This window comes from Limulus polyphemus, unplaced genomic scaffold (assembly GCF_000517525.1).
Source record: "Limulus polyphemus unplaced genomic scaffold, Limulus_polyphemus-2.1.2 Scaffold3220, whole genome shotgun sequence".
NCBI lineage: Eukaryota > Metazoa > Arthropoda > Merostomata > Xiphosura > Limulidae > Limulus > Limulus polyphemus.
In genome coordinates, this window is record NW_013668830.1 from 35,494 (window position 1) to 57,109 (window position 21,616).

A 21,616-nucleotide genomic window follows, 5' to 3' on the forward strand; every position below is an offset into this window, starting at 1 on the left:
CCTTTCAGCCGTGGGGGCGTTATAATGTGACGGTCAATCCCACTATTCGTTGGTAAAAGAGTAGGCCAAGAGTTGGCGGTGGGTGGTGATAACTAGCTGCCTTCCCCCTAGTCTTACACTGCTAAATTAAGGACGGCTAGCGCAGATAGCCCTCGTGTAGCTTTGCGCGAAATTCAAAACAGACAGACAACGTACGGAAAAGAGAAGACCCAACACACATCTTGTTTCAATGTAATTTTACGCTTAGTTCGACACCGTGGGTTACAAACAGCCATATAAGGCACAGTTCGTGACCATTTCCCGCAAGAAAAAGCAAAAATAAAAATACGACCCCCTATTTTCGGACCGTGTGTGCATTATAAGATGTTGCTGTTTATTATCAAGCACAAAGCTACACAAAGGGCTATCTGTGCTCAGCCCACCACGGGTATCGAAACCCGTTTTCTTGCAATATAAGTCCGCAGACATACCGCTGTGCTACTGGGTGGCGTGCGTTATAAGAGTGACGATCAAATCTTACTATCTGGTCAGACAAGAGTAGCCTAAAAGTTGACGGTGACTGTTGCTGACTAGATGATCTTTCATCTAGTCTATTATTTTAGAATTAGGGACATTTGTGCACAGATAACCCTATTATATATTCGCGCGAAATTATCAGACAAATAAAGAATTAAAATTTAATCTTTCATGGGGAAAAATGTTCTGCTCTCAGAACTCCCAAAGAAAATCCGAATATTATTGTGATTATCTTATTTCAACTATAAGATTTTTATTGCATAAATCATAACTCGAACCCCTAAAAAAATTAAAATCCCTATGTTGCAAATACAATCCGTCGAACAATAACATAAACTGTGTCTCTAACAAAGGTGTTAACTTGTAAGGTGGCGGGGCATAAAATCTACATTAGCCTGTTATATGTGTAATGAAACATTACGTAAGACTAAAAATGTTTATTTTCTCGCTCGGTTTAGTTAGTATATTAAGAGATTATAAACCAATGGTGAGCTAATGGTAAAAATGACGTTTCAGATCACCTATACTTGGCTTCCAGTAGCGAAAGTAAAATATATACTGTTTATATACAATACAAAATTATTCTGTTAAACGTTTAAACTTGAGAAAGCTAGATGATAAATTCTTGTATTTAGCGAAAAGCATTCTGGGAAGTGACACTATGCAAGCGTAAGATGGATATGGAATATTATTTTACATATCTCTGCATAGTTTAAGATTCGAAATGGACTGGGATCTTATGGGATTTATCATTATATATTTCAGGTCTCACCTAAGTTTGTTTATTATTTGCTAGTTATGGCTTACCCCTAGTGGCTCGGCGATAAGTCTGAAGGCATATAACAATGAAAACTTGGTTTCGATACCTGTGGTGAACACAGTACAGATAACTCGTTTTGTAGCTTTTGCGCTTAAGAAAAAACATACGCACTTAACTTTGTTTGTCATGTGTGTTTTTAAACCACACATTGTCCTATACACACACTTTATGATTTACAAAAACATCGGAATCCAAATAAGCTCTTGAGACTCGCGCTCTACAAATGCAGCTCAGCTACACAGAAATTGTTGGGGATCCACGAGTTTCACAATGAATAACATTACTTCTGGCCAACATTGAAAACTTCTGACAAAAACTCAAAGAAATGTGTAGCCTCATGTTTACTTTACACTTTCTCAAATGGACAGAGGCTGTACTGTTATCTTTGTAGATAATTTTATTCGTCACCAGGTTTGAAACTGTATCCTTTATCAAATTGACAATGGAAAACTCTATAATGCCCAACCACTTACTCTTGTCGCGCCATCTTTACGAGACATCTAACTGAAAATTTCGTATCTCTACAAGCTCCCAAAAAGCCTGATCGTCTTCTTTATCTTTCATTATGACCATTCATTTTCTTTCTAGAATAAGTACGTTATATATCACGCTGAAAGAGCTAACAGTTCGCCACGATTGACCTATGCTACTTGACTTAAGGACAACGACATATCAGAATATTTTATGGTCCATATCTTAGTCAGATGTAATAACCAAATTACACCTACTCAAAGTAGTAAAGGAAAACCTACACGCGTCAAGCAGAATTCGTTGTACATTTTATAAGCGAAGCTGTCTCTCAAAGACTTAAGGAACGTCTTGATAAGTTTGGACCATCTATTGAAATTCCTTGCTGATCATTCATATATATATATATTTAGTGGATTCTACTCTCATAGCCTACAGGCACTGCAATGGTGTAAAGTTTTCTGTGATCAAATATAGTTTAAGTGAACTTTATTTCAAGAAATAACGGTGTTTTTATTAGAGAAGCGGTCCGTGCTATTCTTTTTTTTTTTTTACCTTTGAAATACCATATCAGAGATATTAATAATATGAATGTTAATAAGGCAGTTCTTGAACACGTCACGCAAAAAACCATGGAACCAATGACATCTCTCCATTTGGAAATTCAATTTTGAAGATCAGTATTCTTGCACCCAATTTTACTGACAGAAATTTCAAGAAATTTTATTTCATTCGTTTTCTTTTTCGTTTTTTTTTTTGTAACTCAGGAACTGGCAGAACCAAGACGTTTATTTTCTAACACTATCGTAGCTAAACGTGTTGATGTTTTTTGCAAATTCCCTTTTAGTATTGCTTCTTTTTTGGTCGTTCTAATTGCACTAAAACTAGTTACAAGCTACGTGTTATATTATATGCGATTAACTTAAAATAACATATTTTAAATTATATCTTCCCAGTTTTTAAAGAAATGCTTTAATAAAATAACTTTTATTTATTTATTTATTTTTGGGTTGGACTAGCATGGTCTGATAGTTAGAGCGAAACTGCAGTCCACAGCAGAGGGTAAGGCCGCCAATCAAATAATTCATTAGGCCTCTACGTCACAGATTCTCGTTCCAATTTCACCTCTGGTGAAAAAGAAATCTTTAACATATATACATAAACAGTTGGTCGTCTGTAAAATATTTAATAACAAATTCGACGAAATGTCATAACGTTATTCACGTACCTAAATTAATTTAGCTCACTATATGATGGAGTAAAACGAATTCAAAACACCATAGATAAAAGATACATCTATGTTTACTATGAGCATTGATTGATCTTTCAAAAGTTCTAACTTTATTCTAAATAAATTGCCACCTTTTGTGAAAGAAGGATCGCACGCATCGACTGTAGAAATATTAAATTGCTAAACCAGGTTTTTTGAACCTCAAATGCTTAATTTGAGTTTAAAATCAAGAGCTGGCATTTTTCATTCGTCTGTGGAACTTCGTTTCACACGTTCTTTTTTTTTTCAGTATTCTACTCGGTCTGTTCTCACGATTTGTGTGTTTTTTTGCGATTCTGTATTTTATGGGGTTTTTTTCGTGTTTTCGTACTTTTTCTATAGTTTCCCCAGATATTAAATTCGGTCATAACTTTTTAATTTTCTCAATGTATTTGTATGAAATACAATACGTGTTTCTGTTCATAATTTCTTTTTTTGACGGTTTCCTGTTTTCGTAATTTTTCTTCTCTTCCTTAGTTTTTAAATACGGCCATAACTCTTTACTTTGTTTTGTCAAATTATTTGTGTTTCTGCTCAAAATATCAATGTATAAGTATCTAACGTTTCCCGGTGAGACAGCGTTAAAATTCGAGGTTCAATTACTCGCGTTGGACACAGCATATAGCTCAATGTGGATTTGTTTTAAAACAAACGCAAGAAACAAGTGTATCCATTTTTTGCTTACCTTTTTATCTAAGATTGTTATTACAATATTACTGTTTTTCCTACATACATGTTTTTCTTCCATACAATTAAAGAACATTCCAGAATGGTTTATTAGGCTTCCTTCCGTCAAAGAAAATCAGTGTAGGTCTTCGTGACTAGTTACGATTTTAAGTTTTATTTTTAGACATCAGTTACAAGCTTCTTTCGTTCTTCTCTTCTGTCGATACGAGTGGATACACATCAAATGGATGCCGGAAATTACAACCTTAGCACGTGTCGTCTACAGTCCATGTCTCAACTTAAGTTTGGTATTTCTTTCTGGAAAGGTGGAGACGTACGTATAAATCACGAAATACACTGAATGTTTTATACTGTAGTGTCTCCACAAGTTCTTCAGAAAGTTAGGCTTTATTGGTGATATAATATCGAAAAGTTTTAAGAAGGAAAAAAAAAAGATCATTCATGCTTTATCTGACATTTTGAAATAATTTTATACAGAAAGTAAAAATAATACAAATTTACTTCGATGCTAAATTGTGATTAAAAAAAAAGAAAGTAAAAAATACGTCATAGAAATGTGGTATAACCGTAGCACGAGGAACATAATTATTTGATGCGAATGAAAATTAATATTTCCTAAATTTTAATACGAGTCTATAATGATTAATGTTGTCCTTAATACATCTAGCACGTGTCGACGAGACCAATAGACAAATGTCAGCAGTATATATATATCGCCCTATCCATTTCACGGTAAAGTATCGATAAAAAAAACAGTTTAGTCAGTTTGTGGCTTTCAAATAATGCTGTAAAGTTTGAGCAGCGAGAAAAGTGTTTGTAATAGCGTTCGAAAAGAAGGTGTCTGTGGTAAATAAACTTTAGTTAAAAACACCGAGAACTTGAAATTTTCTTAAAGATTTTTGTTGGTCGGCAGTAAAAGCTTGAGGAGTTGTAAAGCTACATTCAGGGCTCGATCCCAGCGGTGGTCCAATTTGCAGCCTTGTTCTGGACAACAAGCAATTAAACAAATACTGTTTACGTTAAATATCTTCAGCTAACTCTAAAGATTTGTATATATGTAAATGTATAATAAATCATGCTCGTGTCCATAGTGTCAAAAAATAATTTTTTCGACGTTTTTTTAACATTGATCTCGAACACAGTCAGTTTATGAAAAATATAAATCCAATTAAATATGGGCATACAGTGGTGTTTACAATATAATATATAATGTTATTTACTAATGTGTAGGTCTTCTACCTACATCATTATATTTGTGTATATCAGCGTACGAACAAATTTATTTCTATTTTCGTTATGTGTGTGGGTGTGAATGTGCTTTTTCCTAATTTGTGTGTGTAGCTGTGTTTTTCAGGTTATTCAACAATTCATTACACGCATGTGTAGATAAGTTTCTTTTCGGGTTATATTATAGTTTATTACACTTAAGTAAATAAGTGTGTTTTTTTTTCAGATCTCTACCTAATTCATTACATGCCTGTGTAATGGATTGTATGTTTATCCAGGTTCCTAGCCAATTCGGTAGATACGTTTGTAATACATATGTTTCCAGCTTTCTGTGTAATTCAGTAAATACATTTGTAGTTTATGTTTTTCCATGTTTTCTGTGTAATTCAGTAAATACGTTTGTAGTATATGTGTTTCCAGGTTTTTGTATAATTTACTAAATGCGCCTGTAGTATATGTGTTTCCAGGTTTTTGTATAATTCACTAAATGCGCCTGTAGAATATGTGTTTACAGGTTTCTGTCTAACTCTCGCTTGTAGTACACGTGTTTACAGGTGTCTGTCTAGCTCTCACTTGTAGTACATGTGTTTACAGGTTTCTGTCTAACTCTCGCTTGTAGTACATGTGTTTACAGGTTTCTGTCTAACTCTCGCTTGTAGTATGTGTTTACAGGTTTCTGTCTAACTCTCGCTTGTAGTACATGTGTTTACAGGTTTTTGTCTAACTCTCACTTGTAGTACATGTGTTTACAGGTTTCTGTCTAACTCTCGCTTGTAGTACATGTGTTTACAGGTTTCTGTCTAACTCTCGCTTGTAGTACACGTGTTTACAGGTTTCTGTCTAACTCTCGCTTGTAGTACATGTGTGTTTCTTCTGTTTATTCTATTCCCTATAAATGACAATATTTAGGACGTAGAAATATTAGTCTTTATAAAATGTACACTGTAATAAATATAATATACCCTAGCTTCTCTAACAGATCTCGAAAGGCCCAAGGTTCAAACTGCGATACGCCACTAAACACACTGTGTACTTTCAGCTATGGCTATAATTTCTAACTTAGGAAATCTCAGGAATTTATTAGGTGTCGCTTCAGGTGCCTGAAATACAAAGTTGTCTTTTAATTTTTGCTAAAAATATTTGAGTAGAATGACACTATGACATTTCATTGATACGTTTTCTTTAAGATCAGTTTAATATTTTTGAACTTTAATAGTATAATTGTCTGTAAACTTGCACGTGCTTTCTTTTTTTCTAAATACAGAAACTGGTAAGTCTCTCAACCAAATGAATATTTCATTAGTAGAAATGTAACAGTTCTGCTAATTAATTCAATTTATCACCACCTACAATGTTATATAATATAATTATTGGTATGATATATGTTAAAGATGGTTTTTTGTGTTAGTTTATCTGTCAGGTTAAATTTATTAGAATATTTGTAAATACTACATTTATTTATATTTGTATTTTTAATATTATAATCATACTTTACTGTTAGTATGAAACTGTGACTCAAAACTTGTATTTTTACTTAACAGGACATTGATGATTTCTCAAAGTATCACCTTCCAAAATGAAAGCCGTTCTCCATAAGTCAACACAAAAATATACCTAGAATGTCAGAAGAAGAAAACAAACAAGATTTAAGGTCTTCCTCGGACTCGCACCAAGATCTCGAGCTTGGAGAAAGACCTATTTCCATGAAAGATCAAGTCTTTGAGTTTGCAGAAAGACCTAGCTTGACTAAAGATCAAGACTTGGATCATTTAAACACGTCTTTGCTCATGGACGGGAGAGAAGAAAATACTAATCGATCTTCGAGCGAATCTCCAAAGGACATTCCCATTACTAGAGATAGTAACAATGCAGGAGAGGTGGGCCATCACGAATCAGACCCTAATCTGGATCAAGCAGAGTTGCCAGGTATGCCTAAGGAGAGGAAGTCGATAAGTTGCGAATTTTTGTCACCAACGCAGAAGTTTCCAGGGAAAGAGGATGAAACTGAGGAACTGGTCCCCAATAGGAGGTACAGTGCACCACCGAATAATGTTAAACACGTGCGGACGTTTTCTTTGGATAAAACTGGAGCTTACGAAAGTGAGTCCACTATTTCTGGAAGTCCACCAACTAAACGTCATTCTCTTCTACACCGAGGCGATACAAGTTTAAGCCTAGATGTCAGCGGTATTCACCGGTGCTTACCAGAATGCATGCGTTTTGTTTTCGCGGACCATGAAGCGGAACGTTTGTACAGAGAATATTATCAAATGGAAAAGAGGAATGATTTTAAGTTGTGTTTAATCTTAATATTTCTTATTGACTTAGTACTGCTATGCTTACATAGCTACTCGTTTCGGTTTAGTCGTATCTCACACCTGACTGTCCTTTCTCTGGTGGCTTTAGTGGACGCCGGTTCCTTTATTGTGTGTTCTTTTAGGAACATGCCCAGCTGGATATGGGTTGTATTTCCTTTCATCGCCTGGTTTCTCGAGATGACGCAAATTTTGTGTGATATGTGGATTTATCACGCTCCCATAATGCCTAGCGACTCGGTCCCGTGGGTTCTTCTTTATTCGTACGTTATTTACGTACTTTTTCCCGTCAGGTTACGTATTTGCATAACCCTTGGCGTTGTTATGGCTGCATTCCACTTACTCGTAGTTGTGTCTTCTCCCGGACAGACAGAGTACATTGGCAACCAGGTATGAAACACGTGTTTAACCATTAGATACGGTTAAAGTTTGGTAAGTTTTCTTACTTTTGATGGTAAAACTTGAAAATATTGAGATCTTTAATTAGTAACAAGTATTATCATGCGTCAAAGTTTTATACAAATTGCAGTACTGTTACAATAACTAATATTGCTAATTCGATGCTGTCTATACAATTTTCTTGTATGATGAGAACAGTACCTATGTTAATTATTGCAGGGGTAGATGTATCAGGCACATGTCTGGAGAACATTTTCTATAAAATTCCAATTAATTTTGGTATACATTTTCTGGTGTAACATTAACTTTATAACAAACATACACTGGCAGGTCAAATCCGTGTTTACATAAATTAATCTATAACATAAAATACTTGAAATGTCTGTATTGTTCAAGTCGATAGGAGATAATTTATACAAGAAAAGCGTTACGCACTCGACTTCTTCTTTCTTGGTCGTTTTGGAATTAAGATTCTGCCAGACTTTCGTTTGCGAGAGAAGTATCTATACGTTGTCGTTGTTTTACTTATTTTCGTATGTAACTTTCTATAAGTTGTAGTTGTTCTACTTATTTTCGTATATAAGTATCTATACGTTGTCTTTATTTTACTTATTTTCGTATGTAACTTTCTATAAGTTGTAGTTGTTTTACTTATTTTCGTATGTAAGTACCTATACGTTGTCTTTGTTTTACTTATTTTCATATGTAAGTTTCTATAAGTTGTAGTTGTTTTACTTATTTTCGTATGTAAGTACCTATACGTTGTCTTTGTTTTACTTATTTTCGTATATAAGTATCTATAAGTTGTCGGTGTTTTACTTATTTTCGTATATAAGTATCTATACGTTGTCGATGTTTTACTCATTTTCGTATGTATCTCTACGTTGTCGTTGTTTTACTTATTTTCTTATGTAAGTTTCTATAAGTTGTAGTTGTTTCACTTATTTTCGTATGTAAGTACCTATATGTTGTCTTTGTTTTACTTATTATCGTATATAAGTATCTATACGTTGTCGGTGTTTTACTCATTTTCGTATGTATCTCTACGTTGTCGATGTTTTAGTTATTTTCGTATGTATCTCTACGTTGTCGTTGTTTTACTTATTTTCGTATGTAAGTGTCTATACGTTGTAATTGTATTACTTATTTTCATATGTAAGTTTCTATAAGTTGTAGTTGTTTTACTTATTTTCGTATATAAGTATCGATACGTTGTCTTTATTTTACTTATTTTCGTACGTAACTTTCTATAAGTTGTAGTTGTTTTACTTATTTTCGTATATAAGTATCTATAAGTTGTCGGTGTTTTACTTATTTTCGTATATAAGTATCTATAAGTTGTCGGTGTTTTATTTATTTTCGTATGTATCTCTACGTTGTCGATGTTTTAGTTATTTTCGTATATAAGTATCTATACGTTGTCGGTGTTTTACTCATTTTCGTATGCATCTCTACGTTGTCGATGTTTTAGTTATTTTCGTATGTATCTCTACGTTGTCGTTGTTTTACTTATTTTCGTATGTAATTGTCTATACGTTGTCGTTGTCTTACTTATTTTCATATGTAAGTATCTATAAGTTGTAATTGTTTTAATTATTTTCGTATATAAGTATCTATACGTTGTCGGTGTTTTACTTATTTTCGTATGTATCTCTACGTTGTCGTTGTTTTACTTATTTTCGTATGTAAGTGTCTATACGTTGTAATTGTTTTACTTATTTTCGTATGTAAGTGTCTATACGTTGTAATTGTTTTACTTATTTTCGTATGTAAATGTTTATACGTTGTAGTTGTTTTACTTATTTTCGTATGTAAATGTTTATACGTTGTAGTTGTTTTACTTATTTTCGTATGTAAGTATCTATACGTTGTCGTTGTTTTACTTATTTTCGTATGTAAGTGTCTATACGTTGTAATTGTATTACTTATTTTCGTATGTAAATGTTTATACGTTGTAGTTGTTTTACTTATTTTCGTATGTAAGTGTCAGAACGAGTTGTATAGTAACTTCCAGTTAAAATCCCTTCATTAAAAGCGTTTCTTTTATTTTAATAGAGTTTACTTTCTTCAAACAAACTGCATTTTTATTCTTAATAAAATTATACTCCCTGCATATAAGTATGTCCCTTAAGCATCGACTGCGTAAAAAATCTAATCTATTATTTAAGCACAGGTTTCTTTGATTACATATCTCTCTCCCCCACCTCCTCTATACATAGGTTGTTATTCTACAGCACGCTACTGTTAGCACGACGAATCTCCCATAACATCATTTGTGACCTGAAACTATATACCACAGGCTATGACTCTATCAAAGTGAAACTTCTTTGTCGGCTTACTAGCCTATCGATTTATTTAACTACTGATACCATTGGCCAAGTCAACCCAATGTTTAAATAAAGAGCTTTCAGAAAATGCACGCTGCGCTTACCTTCCCTAAGACTAACGTTAAGAACCTCTCTAATCCATTTAAAATGTCTGGGGTAATGCCTTTTTATATTTCGTTAAATGTGTATTTTTGTATGTTTTTTAGTCAGAAAATTACCTCGAATGTTGAAATCTCATCCATACTTGAAAAATAAAAATAAACTTCCTGAATTGTCTTGGAAACGAAACTTGAAGTCTTTCCATATTTTCTCTAAAAATCGGGCTATTAATTGCAACATTAGGATCACTAAGTTTTATGGGAGGGTATCACTAAGTTTTTATGGGAAAGTATCATTAAGTTTTATGGGAGGGTATCACTAAGTTTTATGAGAGGGTATCACTAAGTTTTATAGGAGAGTATCACTAAGTTTTTATGGGAAGATAACACTAAGTTTTATGGGAGGGTATCACTAAGTTTTTATGGGAAGATAACACTAAGTTTTATGGGAGGGTATCACTAAGTTTTATAGGAGATTATCACTAAGTTTTTATGGGAAGATAACACTAAGTTTTATGGGAGGGTATAACTAAGTTTTTATGGGAAGATAACACTAAGTTTTATGGGAGGGTATCACTAAGTTTTATGAGAGGGTACAACTAGTATAAAAAACGAAGAAGATTTATATATTGGTTGTACCCTAATTTTTAACGTGTACAGACTATGAATCCAAGGTTTCATAGTTCGGGTCCCTTTGACTCAAAACATTTACGCGCACTTGGGGGGGGGGGGGCGTGCTATGAGAGTTATGGTAAAATCCCACTATTTGGTCAGTCTAGAGTAAGCGAATGATGCTAAAACCTAGCTATATTCCGTCTAGGCTAGGCTAGGTATGGCCTGGTGGTTATGTCGCTCGGCTCGCAATATGATGGCCGCGTGTTCGAATCACTATCACCGAACATGCTTGCCCTTTGAGTCGTAGGGGCATTATAATATGACGGTAAATCCCAGTATTCGTTGGTGAAAGTGTAGCCCAAGAGTTGGCGGTGGGCAATATTGAATAGCTGCCTTCCTTGTAGTCTGTCACTGCTAAGTTAGTGGTGGCTAACGCAGATAGCTCTCATGTAGTGTAGCTTTGTGCGAAATTCGAAATAAACTAAACCAAACCCTCTAGGTTGTCATATTAAATTTATGGACAGTTATGCGCAGATAGCCCTTTGTATAGCTTTGACCTAAAGTTCTGAAACAGAGTAATTTAGCATATTACCTGGGTAACAATCTAGAGTATAGGGTATAGGTTATTTGATGAGAGATTCATCTTTTCGTGTATCCTTAAAATATCATAAATAACATTATTATTAGTCAATATGGTTTATCTATAAGGGTTTTGGAAATAGTCATGGAAAAAGTGAAAAATACGATAAAAAGGGACAAATATTGTGGAATGCTTCTGTTTATCGTATGAAAATAGGTTGCACCATCAATAGTCACGTGTTTATTGTTTACATTGTGATTTTGTGAAATCCAACCAATCAGAAATTGCCACATTAGCATAACGCTTGTAAAAGTATAGACAGTAGTACTTTGATTTCAGTCTTAGCTCCCACGTCTGAAATATTGCATGACAAACAAGTATGAATCAAATTTTAAGCTGGTTAAGAACACTTCACGTGGGAAATTGCTGCAAGACTTCATGATCCAATAGGAACTTTATGCAAGATTCTGAAGAAAGTATGTGAAACTGACACTGTTAATAATAGAAGTGGTCTAGGCAAAAAACAAAACAAAACTGAATCTCCCCAACAGTGATTTTAAGCGTATTAAGATATATTCTTTACTAGATTAAATACGATAGTACAGATCTTGCCAACAATTGTGCTCCAGAAATAGGTGTTAATGTTATCTAGAGAGTTTTAATATACGCATTAGCACGAAGTGGTTTCGAGTGACGTGTTACTACCTAAAAATTGCTGCTGAGAAGCGGTAATCAGACACAATCACAAACAATGGAATGGTTAAAGCTAGAACGTGTGCTCTTTACTCATTATTCGAATTGTCGTTTAAGACTCATGACGTAGGTAAATTAAACAGTACATTGTTGCCCGATGAAGGCTATGATAAGAGGGCCGAAAGCTTGCAAGTATAAGTGTTTTAACGTGTATTATGCTACATATCAAGTTGGAATTGCCCAGCAACAATCAACGGCTTCGTAGAGGAGAAAGTACAGTATCATAGCTAATATAAAACATTTATAATTAAAGTGTAATGGGGGATTAATACAACTTTGAAGCTGCATCTTAACTACACAAGATTAATGATAGGATAACTACTAAAAGATAAAAGCCTGAAACGAACATTGTGTTTACGTAATTAGTGAGAATATCACAAACAGTACAACTGAATTGTGGGTAAAAAATACATATAATTAATCCTGTATGTGTTTTGCTTGTGTGTTTTCCAAAATTATTTTTCTTACTGTACACACATAAACATACATATATTAACATAAGTTTCAAGTTAAGTTTGTGTCAATGTTTCATCTCAAAGCTATGCCGTGTCCACCTCGGTTATTTAGGTTATGTTTAACTTACGTGTTTCTTCACGGACCAGAAGAATTGTGAATTACAAACTGAATTTATTTTAATTATTGATTCTCCCCTAAGCAGAGATTAATTTTATTTTCTTCATATGGCTAGATAACAACTACAATTTATATTTCCTCATGCGGGAGACTAAAACTGAGTCATTATTAAATGTTCTTATAGTTTAGTTTGACAATGTTTTTTTACAGCCTCACTCACTAGACAAGAAATAGGAACGAGAGAATGTTTCTTTACCTTTATTCTGGGCCAGATATCTATCTACAGGCTTCGTAGTTTCGTTCACACACTAAGTATAGGCGGAAATGATTAACTGTGTTCTTACCTTTAATCACATATCTGGTTAAAATAGCTGTTCCATCTATTACACTGGACATATGTAATGATCTTTGTAATCGTGATTTTTCAGATTTAATGAGATTCATAGTATCATCCACTAATCTGTTTATAAACAGAAACCATCATCTCTATGTTTTGTGTTTTTTCAGGTCTTCAGTGAGATTCATAGTATCATCCACTAATCTGTTTATAAACAGAAATCATCATTTCTATGTTTGTGTTTTTTCAGATATTTAGTGAGATTCATAGTATCATCCACTAATCTGTTTATAAACAGGAATCATCATTTCTATGTTTGTGAGTTTTCAGATATTTAGTGAGATTCATAGTATCATCCACTAATATGTTTATAAACAGGAATCATCATGTCTATGTTTGTGTTTTTTCAGATATTTAGTGAGATTCGTAGCATCATCCATTACATTGGTTATAAGAAGAAGTCATGATCTCTATTCTGTGTTTTCCAAATATTCAATGAGATTCAGAGTGTAATTTACTACTGATTCTGATTTCAGGAATAAATGGTTTTGAATATTAAATGGAAATTATCTCGTCGCCAAAAGAAAATGGAACATCTCTGTCGTTGTTAAATATTTGTATTCTATTTCTTTATTCCTGTTACAATCTAGTCTTTAAAATCATTAACATATTTTAAACATTTTAAAATGAAGTTGGAAGAATGATCCTCACTGTTAAAGTGTCGTTTCGGATACTGTTACCTATAGTTTTATCGATTTAATTTTTATAACGTTGTTCTGTTCCTCCCGTTTTTTTCTTGTATTAATACTGTAAGTGCCAAATCACAGTGTTATTTGGAGTTTATATACATTATGATATATGAAAGCGTATCTCTTTATACTGATATTTTGAACGCTTTACTTTAGATAGGTGCCAATCTTTTCTTGTTCTTGTGTGTTAATGTCCTTGGTGTGATATCCTTCTTCTTCGCTGAAAGACAACTACGACAGGCGTTTTTAGAGACTCGCCAAAGTCTGGAGGCGAAACTAATCTTGGAGGAAGAATCTCAGGAGCAAGTACGTTAGCTATTATGTTGTGAAAAAAGAAAAGAAAATGTGTCTAATTAACATTTATATTCTTGAAAACAACAACAACAAGGTAACTTAATACCTGTAATATATCAAAACAAATGAATTTGTTGTACAAAAACTCCAATCAACTATTCTACTTAATTTTTATATATTTACTCTTTTTTTGTTGTTCTGGTTTAAATCATCATAACCCCCTCCTCCACCTCTCCTGTGGCTCGGTAGTAAGTCTAAGGGTTCACACCGCTGGAAACCGGGTTTCGATACCAGTGGTGGGTACAGCACAGTCAGCCCATGGTGTAGGTTTGTGCTTGTGGGATGTTTTAGTTTTTGCTGAGGTAATTTTGAAATCAGTTGTATAAGGGAATTATAAAAAAAAACATATTTAAAATGATTGTATCTTAAAACCTGTTTGTGTTAGAGGAACGCATTTGACCAGAAGGACATTGAAAATCGAGGTTTTTATTCAGGAAAGTTCGAACATTGTACAGGGTGTTTCAAAACCACATTACACAGTAGACCTAAATCGCTTTTCTCGTGAACTAGCATTGCTCTGATCTCTCTTATTTCCGTATTGCCAGATTGATGATTTGAATACAGTGCGTGTCAATGGGTAGGAAATGGTAAGGATCAGTTAATTCTATCCAAAACAAACTATGCTTCAAGTAGCTTCATTTAGGAATAAGGTTGATTGAAAATCATGAGAAGCGTATTGAACACATTCTGTCAGAATTTTTGAAACATGTTATCATGCCCAAAGTTTCCTGCATAAAATTTATCATTCTTGATGTTCCTTTAATACACTTTGGTCTCCTAGAACAAATAGTTTAAATATTATATTCACAAATTAGTTAGCAAGGCCGTCATGGCCAGGTGGCTAGGGAGCTCGACTCGCAATCTGAGGGTCGCGGGTTCGAATCCCCGTCCCACCAAACATGCTCGTCTGTTCAGCCGTGGGGGCGCTATAATGTGACGGTCAATTCCACTATTCGTTGGTAAAAGAGTAGCCCAAGAGTTAGCGGTGGGTGGTGATGACTAGCTGCCTTCCCTCTAGTCTTACACTGCTAAATTAGGGACGGCTAGCGCAGATAGCCCTCGTGTAGCTTTGCGCGAAATTCGTAACAAACAAACAAATTTTAACTATGGAGAGGTTTCTTTGTAACCCTGTATGTCGAGTCAAAGGCCTGTTTTTCGAGAAAAGTCGATCACGTGAGTTTTTAAAGACTTGTATTACTTGATTAATAGCGATATTTCTATTGTCAGTACCGTTATCCTTGTTTATTTTTATCCACTCTTTGTTTGTTATTAAGCACACAGCTACACAAAGGGCTATCTGTGCTCTGCCCACCACGGGTATCAAAACCCGGTTTCCAGCGTTGTAAGTCCGCAGACATACCGCTGTTCCACTGGGGGGCTTATCCACTCATACCGAACCTCTCCGAGGTTTTATCTCTTTTTCTCTATCTCCTCCGTATCTTTTTTTTTTCCAGTAGAAAACCTCTCTATTCAGAGCTTTAGGGTACGTATATTCTTAACAAATTATATTCTAAATAATGTTTCATGAAAAAAAGTGTACGATAATCTCGAGCGTTTGCTATCGGATAGAAAACTTAGTGTATTTCATGTAGGGTTATTTTCGAAAATATTACCTTTTATAATACCCTCAATGAATTATTGTTTTTATAAATATGATGATTTTCTTTTTGGAACTTCCAAACCTTATATTAGCAAGAAATTTGTGTATTTGTTTCTTTGATGGTGTAATTTGGGTGTAACTTTAAAAAACAAACTTTTTGTTTTTTTACTCTTTCTCACCTGGTGTACATGATAAACCACTGTCTCTACTAGAGATTGTTTTTAAAATTGATTTCAGTGTCGAGTAAATTATTTTTATTTTTTCAAAACTAAATCATGTTAACAATTTTTTTTCTAATTCCAAGACACGAGTTTTGCTCACTTACAGGAAAGACTGCTGCTCTCTGTTCTCCCTCAGCATCTGGCAGCTGAGATCAGACAGGACCTGGGAGCAGTTGTCACGGGCCAGTTTAAGAAGATTTACATGAGTCGGCATGAGAACGTTAGGTGAGTAATGGCGCGTGCATCATAGATGAGTAATATCCTGTGTACCGTTATCTATACGTTGAAATTTGTGTTGCCTGTCCTTTGGATTTTGCAGAAGTTGTGATGTCAGTGGCAATCTAAGTGTGTATCTATCTCGAGGCAAAAATGAACTGATATGGTGTTAAAGCCATTTCAAAGCTGGCGGAGCATGATTATAATTAACTATACTAGTCACAAGATATTTGCATTAGACCTATTATACATTACATTTGACCTCGTTTTCAGACGGAGATCCTGCTCGATTATATAATTAAAACACAACAGCTTTAAATAGGTAAAATTAAGCTTATGTAAAAGAATACTTACAACGTTTCGGTAGTATGTGCGACCTTCATAGAGTAAAGGATTACACAATTATCTCTTTCTAAAACTATTACTTCACCTTCTCGATTATGTTACGTACTGTTGCCTGGGACACATTGACGGCTTTTGCCACTGACTTTTCTGTTTGTGGATTACCATTTGTTGCTCATCACAACTGGGGTAAGATTTTTTTAGGTCTCTTTCTGGATGGTTCTAGTGTCCCAAATTGATCCATATTAATTCGTTTACCAATGTAATTAAGTGAAGGAATAAGTTATTATATATCCTTCTTAAAGGCGATCAGTTTTAAGTGACGTTACGTTATCTATCAAACGTCAAACAACGTCGAAATGTAGTTCTGATACATTCCGTTCCAACACAACTTTAAATCGGCTGCGGTTGTCTCGTGATTTAAATATTCAAGAAGATCGTTTTAATATGACATATTCAACACTCTGCAGTTTATACTTACATTAAAGGCCTCGAAAAAGATTCTTTTTTATGTTTAATCGATATCAGTTGGAAGTTAATACCGCATGCTATATTTAAAAACATGACATGTGTTATGAGTTTAAAACTTGATGATGCGTTTTGAATTGCTATTGAATTGTAATTCTGGTGATGAGGAAAAAGCACACTTAAAGTTTTAATTACTACGTCATGAAACGTGAATAACTGTGCCTATTTAAAGAGAAACGAAACACGAAACCTTGCGCTTTTCTAGCCCACGTCACAATTAATAGAGCACGTGCTCTAAAACGATAAAAATTAGTTCTCGAACTCCTTAATCCTCATTTTCCAACCAGTTGGTTTGGTCAGAAAAGAAGTCCACTGGACTTACGGCTTTCTAGTCTATTCTCACAACTCGGAATACAGTTGTCGCCCGTTGATAAAGCATATTGAAGTATAGGCTGTTTTGAAATTCTCTCATCTGTGATAATAGACTATTTAACATAGCGTCCTGTCTTCGAGTAATCTTTAATTACTTGGGATAATCTGTGATGAATGTGAGAAATATGATTAACTTCCAATGAACCACATGACACTAAAGAAGCTTAAAAGACTTAATAACGATTAGGAGTAAAAGTGAAAATAATGCTATTTGGCAAGGGTTATATTATATAACACCACAATCTTTCAACCCAAACTATGGTGTTTTCATAGAAATGATGAAATTAAACAAATGTGTGTAATTGCGTGCAAAATGAGATCCAATTAGAGAGTCCATTGTTTGACAGGAGACGACAGATGAGCAAAGCTTAACGTTTAGTGTGCTAAGAAGCAAATCCTTTTATACAGTAAAACTTCTACACACGTGCTTTAGCTTTACACGTATTTATATTGACGTATTTACTATTTAGACATCATAGACGGTAAACGAAAATGATGCATACTTAATGTTGCTTTTTTCTCTCTCGGTTTGTGTAGTATCTTATTTGCCGACATTGTTGGCTTCACTGCAATATCGTCTACATGTCCTGCGGCAGAGCTAGTGAGGACTCTCAACGAGCTGTTTGCACGATTTGACAAATTAGCGGAGGTGAGATTATGGCAGTCGTTTTTAAAAGGTAGAACATAGGTATAGAAGTAGAATCAGATGTCAACATAGTTTCAGTAAGTTTTAGTATGACATTAGTTCTTAATCCCATAACAACAAACTTTAGAGTTGCATTAGTTGTTAATCCACTAATAACAAATTTTAAAATGACATTAGTTGTTAATCCAATAATAATAAACTTTAAAATGACATTAATTGTTAATCCAGTAACAATAAACTTTAAAATGACATTAATTGAAATGCAGTAACAATAAACTTTAAAATGACATTAGTTGTTAATCCAGTAACAATAAACTTTAAAATGACATTAGTTGTTAATCCAGTAACAATAAACTTTAAAATGACATTAATTGAAATGCAGTAACAATAAACTTTAAAATGACATTAATTGTTAATCCAGTAACAATAAACTTTAAAATGACATTAATTGTTACTCTAGTTATAATAAACTTTTAGACAGTGTCAGTTGTTCGTAAACTATTGGTGAACTTTTGAATAATGTCAAATGGTTCTCTAACAATGATAAACTATTAAAAAGTGTCAATTGTTAATTTACAACATATAAGTTTTGTTAGTAAGACATTTGTAAAATGTAGGACAGAATCATTTACGTACAAGATTTTAGCAATACCAGTTCTAACCTAATTTTGATAGCCAACGAAACAATGGTTCTGAATAAAAATGCATTTCCTTCTTTTACAAAATCCAGTGTGAATGTGATAATACATGTTAATTATCCAATACTCAAGTTATATCTAAGTCACACGAGAATACCCTTTTCCAGCAGTCTAAAAACATTTCTTTAAAACAATTATATATCAAAATACAGTAAACATGCATTTCCTGCTACGCTATAATATGGGCATTTCATACGTCATATACAAGATCGCAGAATACCTTGGTCTGTTGGAAGTATTGTTAGTTTTCAATCACCTTATTATTACTAACAAAACCGACTTATGCAGATTTAAAACAAAACACGTATGCTGATTCCAAATACCGCTTCTGTTTGGAATGCTTCGTCAAAACATTGACAATATCAAAACAAGTTCGGTTATGTAAGAATCAGTTCTCCGAGATTTGTAGCGTGTAACAAGCTAAGCATGATCAAAGATAATGTTTTTGATATATAAAACTTTGATTTTGTTTTATAATTACTGTCCTTGAGGCATTTATTTGTTTAATTAGAGCGTAGATACGTCATTTGGTTCCGGGAAATTAGATCGGTTTTCTTTGTTTGTTTACGATTGTTTGAAGTTAAGCACAAAGCTATACAATGCTCTGCCCACCACGGGTATCGAAACCCGGTTGATAGCGTTGTAAGTCCGTAGACATACCGCTGTGCCACTTGGGGGAATTTGTTTACGAATTTTCGCGCAAAGTCACTCGAGGGCTATCCACGCTAGCCGTCCCTAACTTTCAAGTGATAGACGAGAGGAAAGGAAACTAGTCAATATCACCCACCGCCAATCCTGGACTATTCTTTTACCAACGAATAATTGGATTGACCGTCACATTATTATGCCCCTACGGTTAAAATGGCGAGTGTCATAACCATGGGGTCATGATAGACCCGTTTTGTGTTTGTTTGGTTGTTTGTATATTTCAGCAAAATGCTACATAATAGAAAACTTGCACTGTGTGGTCGTCACAGCGATCGAACCTGAAATTCTTGCCTTTTGGGGCATCTTGAGATTATCGGTAAAATACTGTTTATTTTTATAGAAAAAAGAATGAGTAAAGTTCCATATTTGCAAAGATGCCGGAATTATTAATAAATATTTGGTAAGAAAAGTTTTCCATATATGAATTAACGGTATTCATTGCTCTCTAAAATATCACTAGTATTTAATTAAGTTAGTTATTCTTCACACGATTCTCTGAAGAAGTAACTAACTGAATTAAATACTAGAATCATGTGAAGAAATCTGAAGAAGTAACTAACTTAATTAAATACTAGAATCATGTGAAGAAATCTAGAAGAAGTAACTAACTTAATTAAATACTAGAATCATGTGAAGAAATATGAAGAAGTAACTAACTTAATTAAATACTAGAATCGTGTGAAGAAATCTGAAGAAGTAACTAACTTAATTAAATACTAGAATCATGTGAAGAAATCTGAAACACAAACTCAGAAGGTTTCTTATGTATTGTGGTAAACTGTGACATTAAAATAGAAGAAATTAACATATTTCTACTTGCATGAATCTTACTGAACGCAGTTGTTTTCGTTTTTGTATCACAACTTCTTTAAAGACTTCTCAGTTATTTTAAGATTTTTTATTCTCGTATTATTAAATCCCGTTTGTCGTACTTCTCAGTACATTGGGACCATGCAATAAATAAACAAACAAAGCATTTCCGTGTTTATGACAGCTTCTTTCCACTAGTATATTTCGATTGTAAATAACCGGTTCGACGTGCAAGATAAACATATATATATATATAATCCCTTAAGTTAAGTTCTTGTATTCTTACTGCATATATAGGTTACTTGCATTCTCGATAGAAAACCAGTTATTTAGTTGACTTGTATAAACTAAGATAGTAGGCGACTGTTACAAACAACAAAATAATTGTTTAGGTTTCAAAAATCATTGGTGAAGGACATAAAATTCATCGCGACTGGATATGCAACCCGGATAAACCTAACAATATATAGTCATTTCAAATCGTATCATATACATAGCATTTTCGATCAGTAGTATGTTCTTCATAAAGTTAGTGAGCGTAGGCTTCGCGGTTCAAACGACAAAATGTATTAACTAGTAGTAGCATTCAATTTATTCATGTTCTTGTGAGGGGGGGGGGTGGTACTCTACTTATAAATGGAGTGTAGATGTAAGGACAGTGAATAACGTAATTAGAATTATGTATGAAATTCTGAACACCTGTATTGTGTATACACAGTCTAATTAGTCATAGAGATAATGTAAAACACGCACTGAACATTTGTATGGTGTATGAATAGTGTACATAATCATACAAATAATGTAAAGCACATACTGGACATTCTGAACACCTGTATTGTGTATACACAGTCTAATTAGTCATAGAGATAATGTAAAACACGCACTGAACATTTGTATGGTGTATGAATAGTGTACATAATCATACAAATAATGTAAAGCACATACTGGACATCTGCATGGTGTATACACAATCTAGTTAATGATATAGATAATGTAAAACACGCACTGAACATTTGTATGTTGTATGAATAGTGTACATAATCATACAAATAATGTAAAGCACATACTGGACATCTGCATGGTGTATACACAATCTAGTTAATGATATAGATAATGTAAAACACGCACTGAACATTTGTATGTTGTATGAATAGTGTACATAATCATACAAATAATGTAAAGCACATACTGAACATCTGCATGGTGTATACACAGTCTAGTTAATCGTACAGATAATGTAAAATACATACTTAACACATAATGTAAAAACACTTACTTAACACATAATGTAAACACGCACTGAACATATATATGGTGTATATACAGTCTAGTTAATGATATAGATAATGTAAAACACGCACTGAACATTTGTATGTTGTATGAATAG

The 21,616-nt window shown here is 33.8% G+C and overlaps 1 protein-coding gene across 1 annotated transcript in view; it reads left to right on the top strand.

Moving 5' to 3' along the window:
* LOC106468917 (adenylate cyclase type 3-like) overlaps positions 1-21,616 on the top strand; it is a gene marked incomplete at its 3' end in the record, with an annotated part of 108,143 nt that overhangs the window by 11,252 nt on the left and 75,275 nt on the right. Inside the window, exons 2-5 of the mRNA XM_022397320.1 lie at positions 6,530-7,693; positions 13,891-14,040; positions 16,016-16,134; positions 17,905-18,016. Of these exons, the coding sequence (XP_022253028.1) occupies positions 6,608-7,693; positions 13,891-14,040; positions 16,016-16,134; positions 17,905-18,016 (1,467 nt within the window). The remainder of the gene's footprint in view (positions 1-6,529; positions 7,694-13,890; positions 14,041-16,015; positions 16,135-17,904; positions 18,017-21,616) is intronic.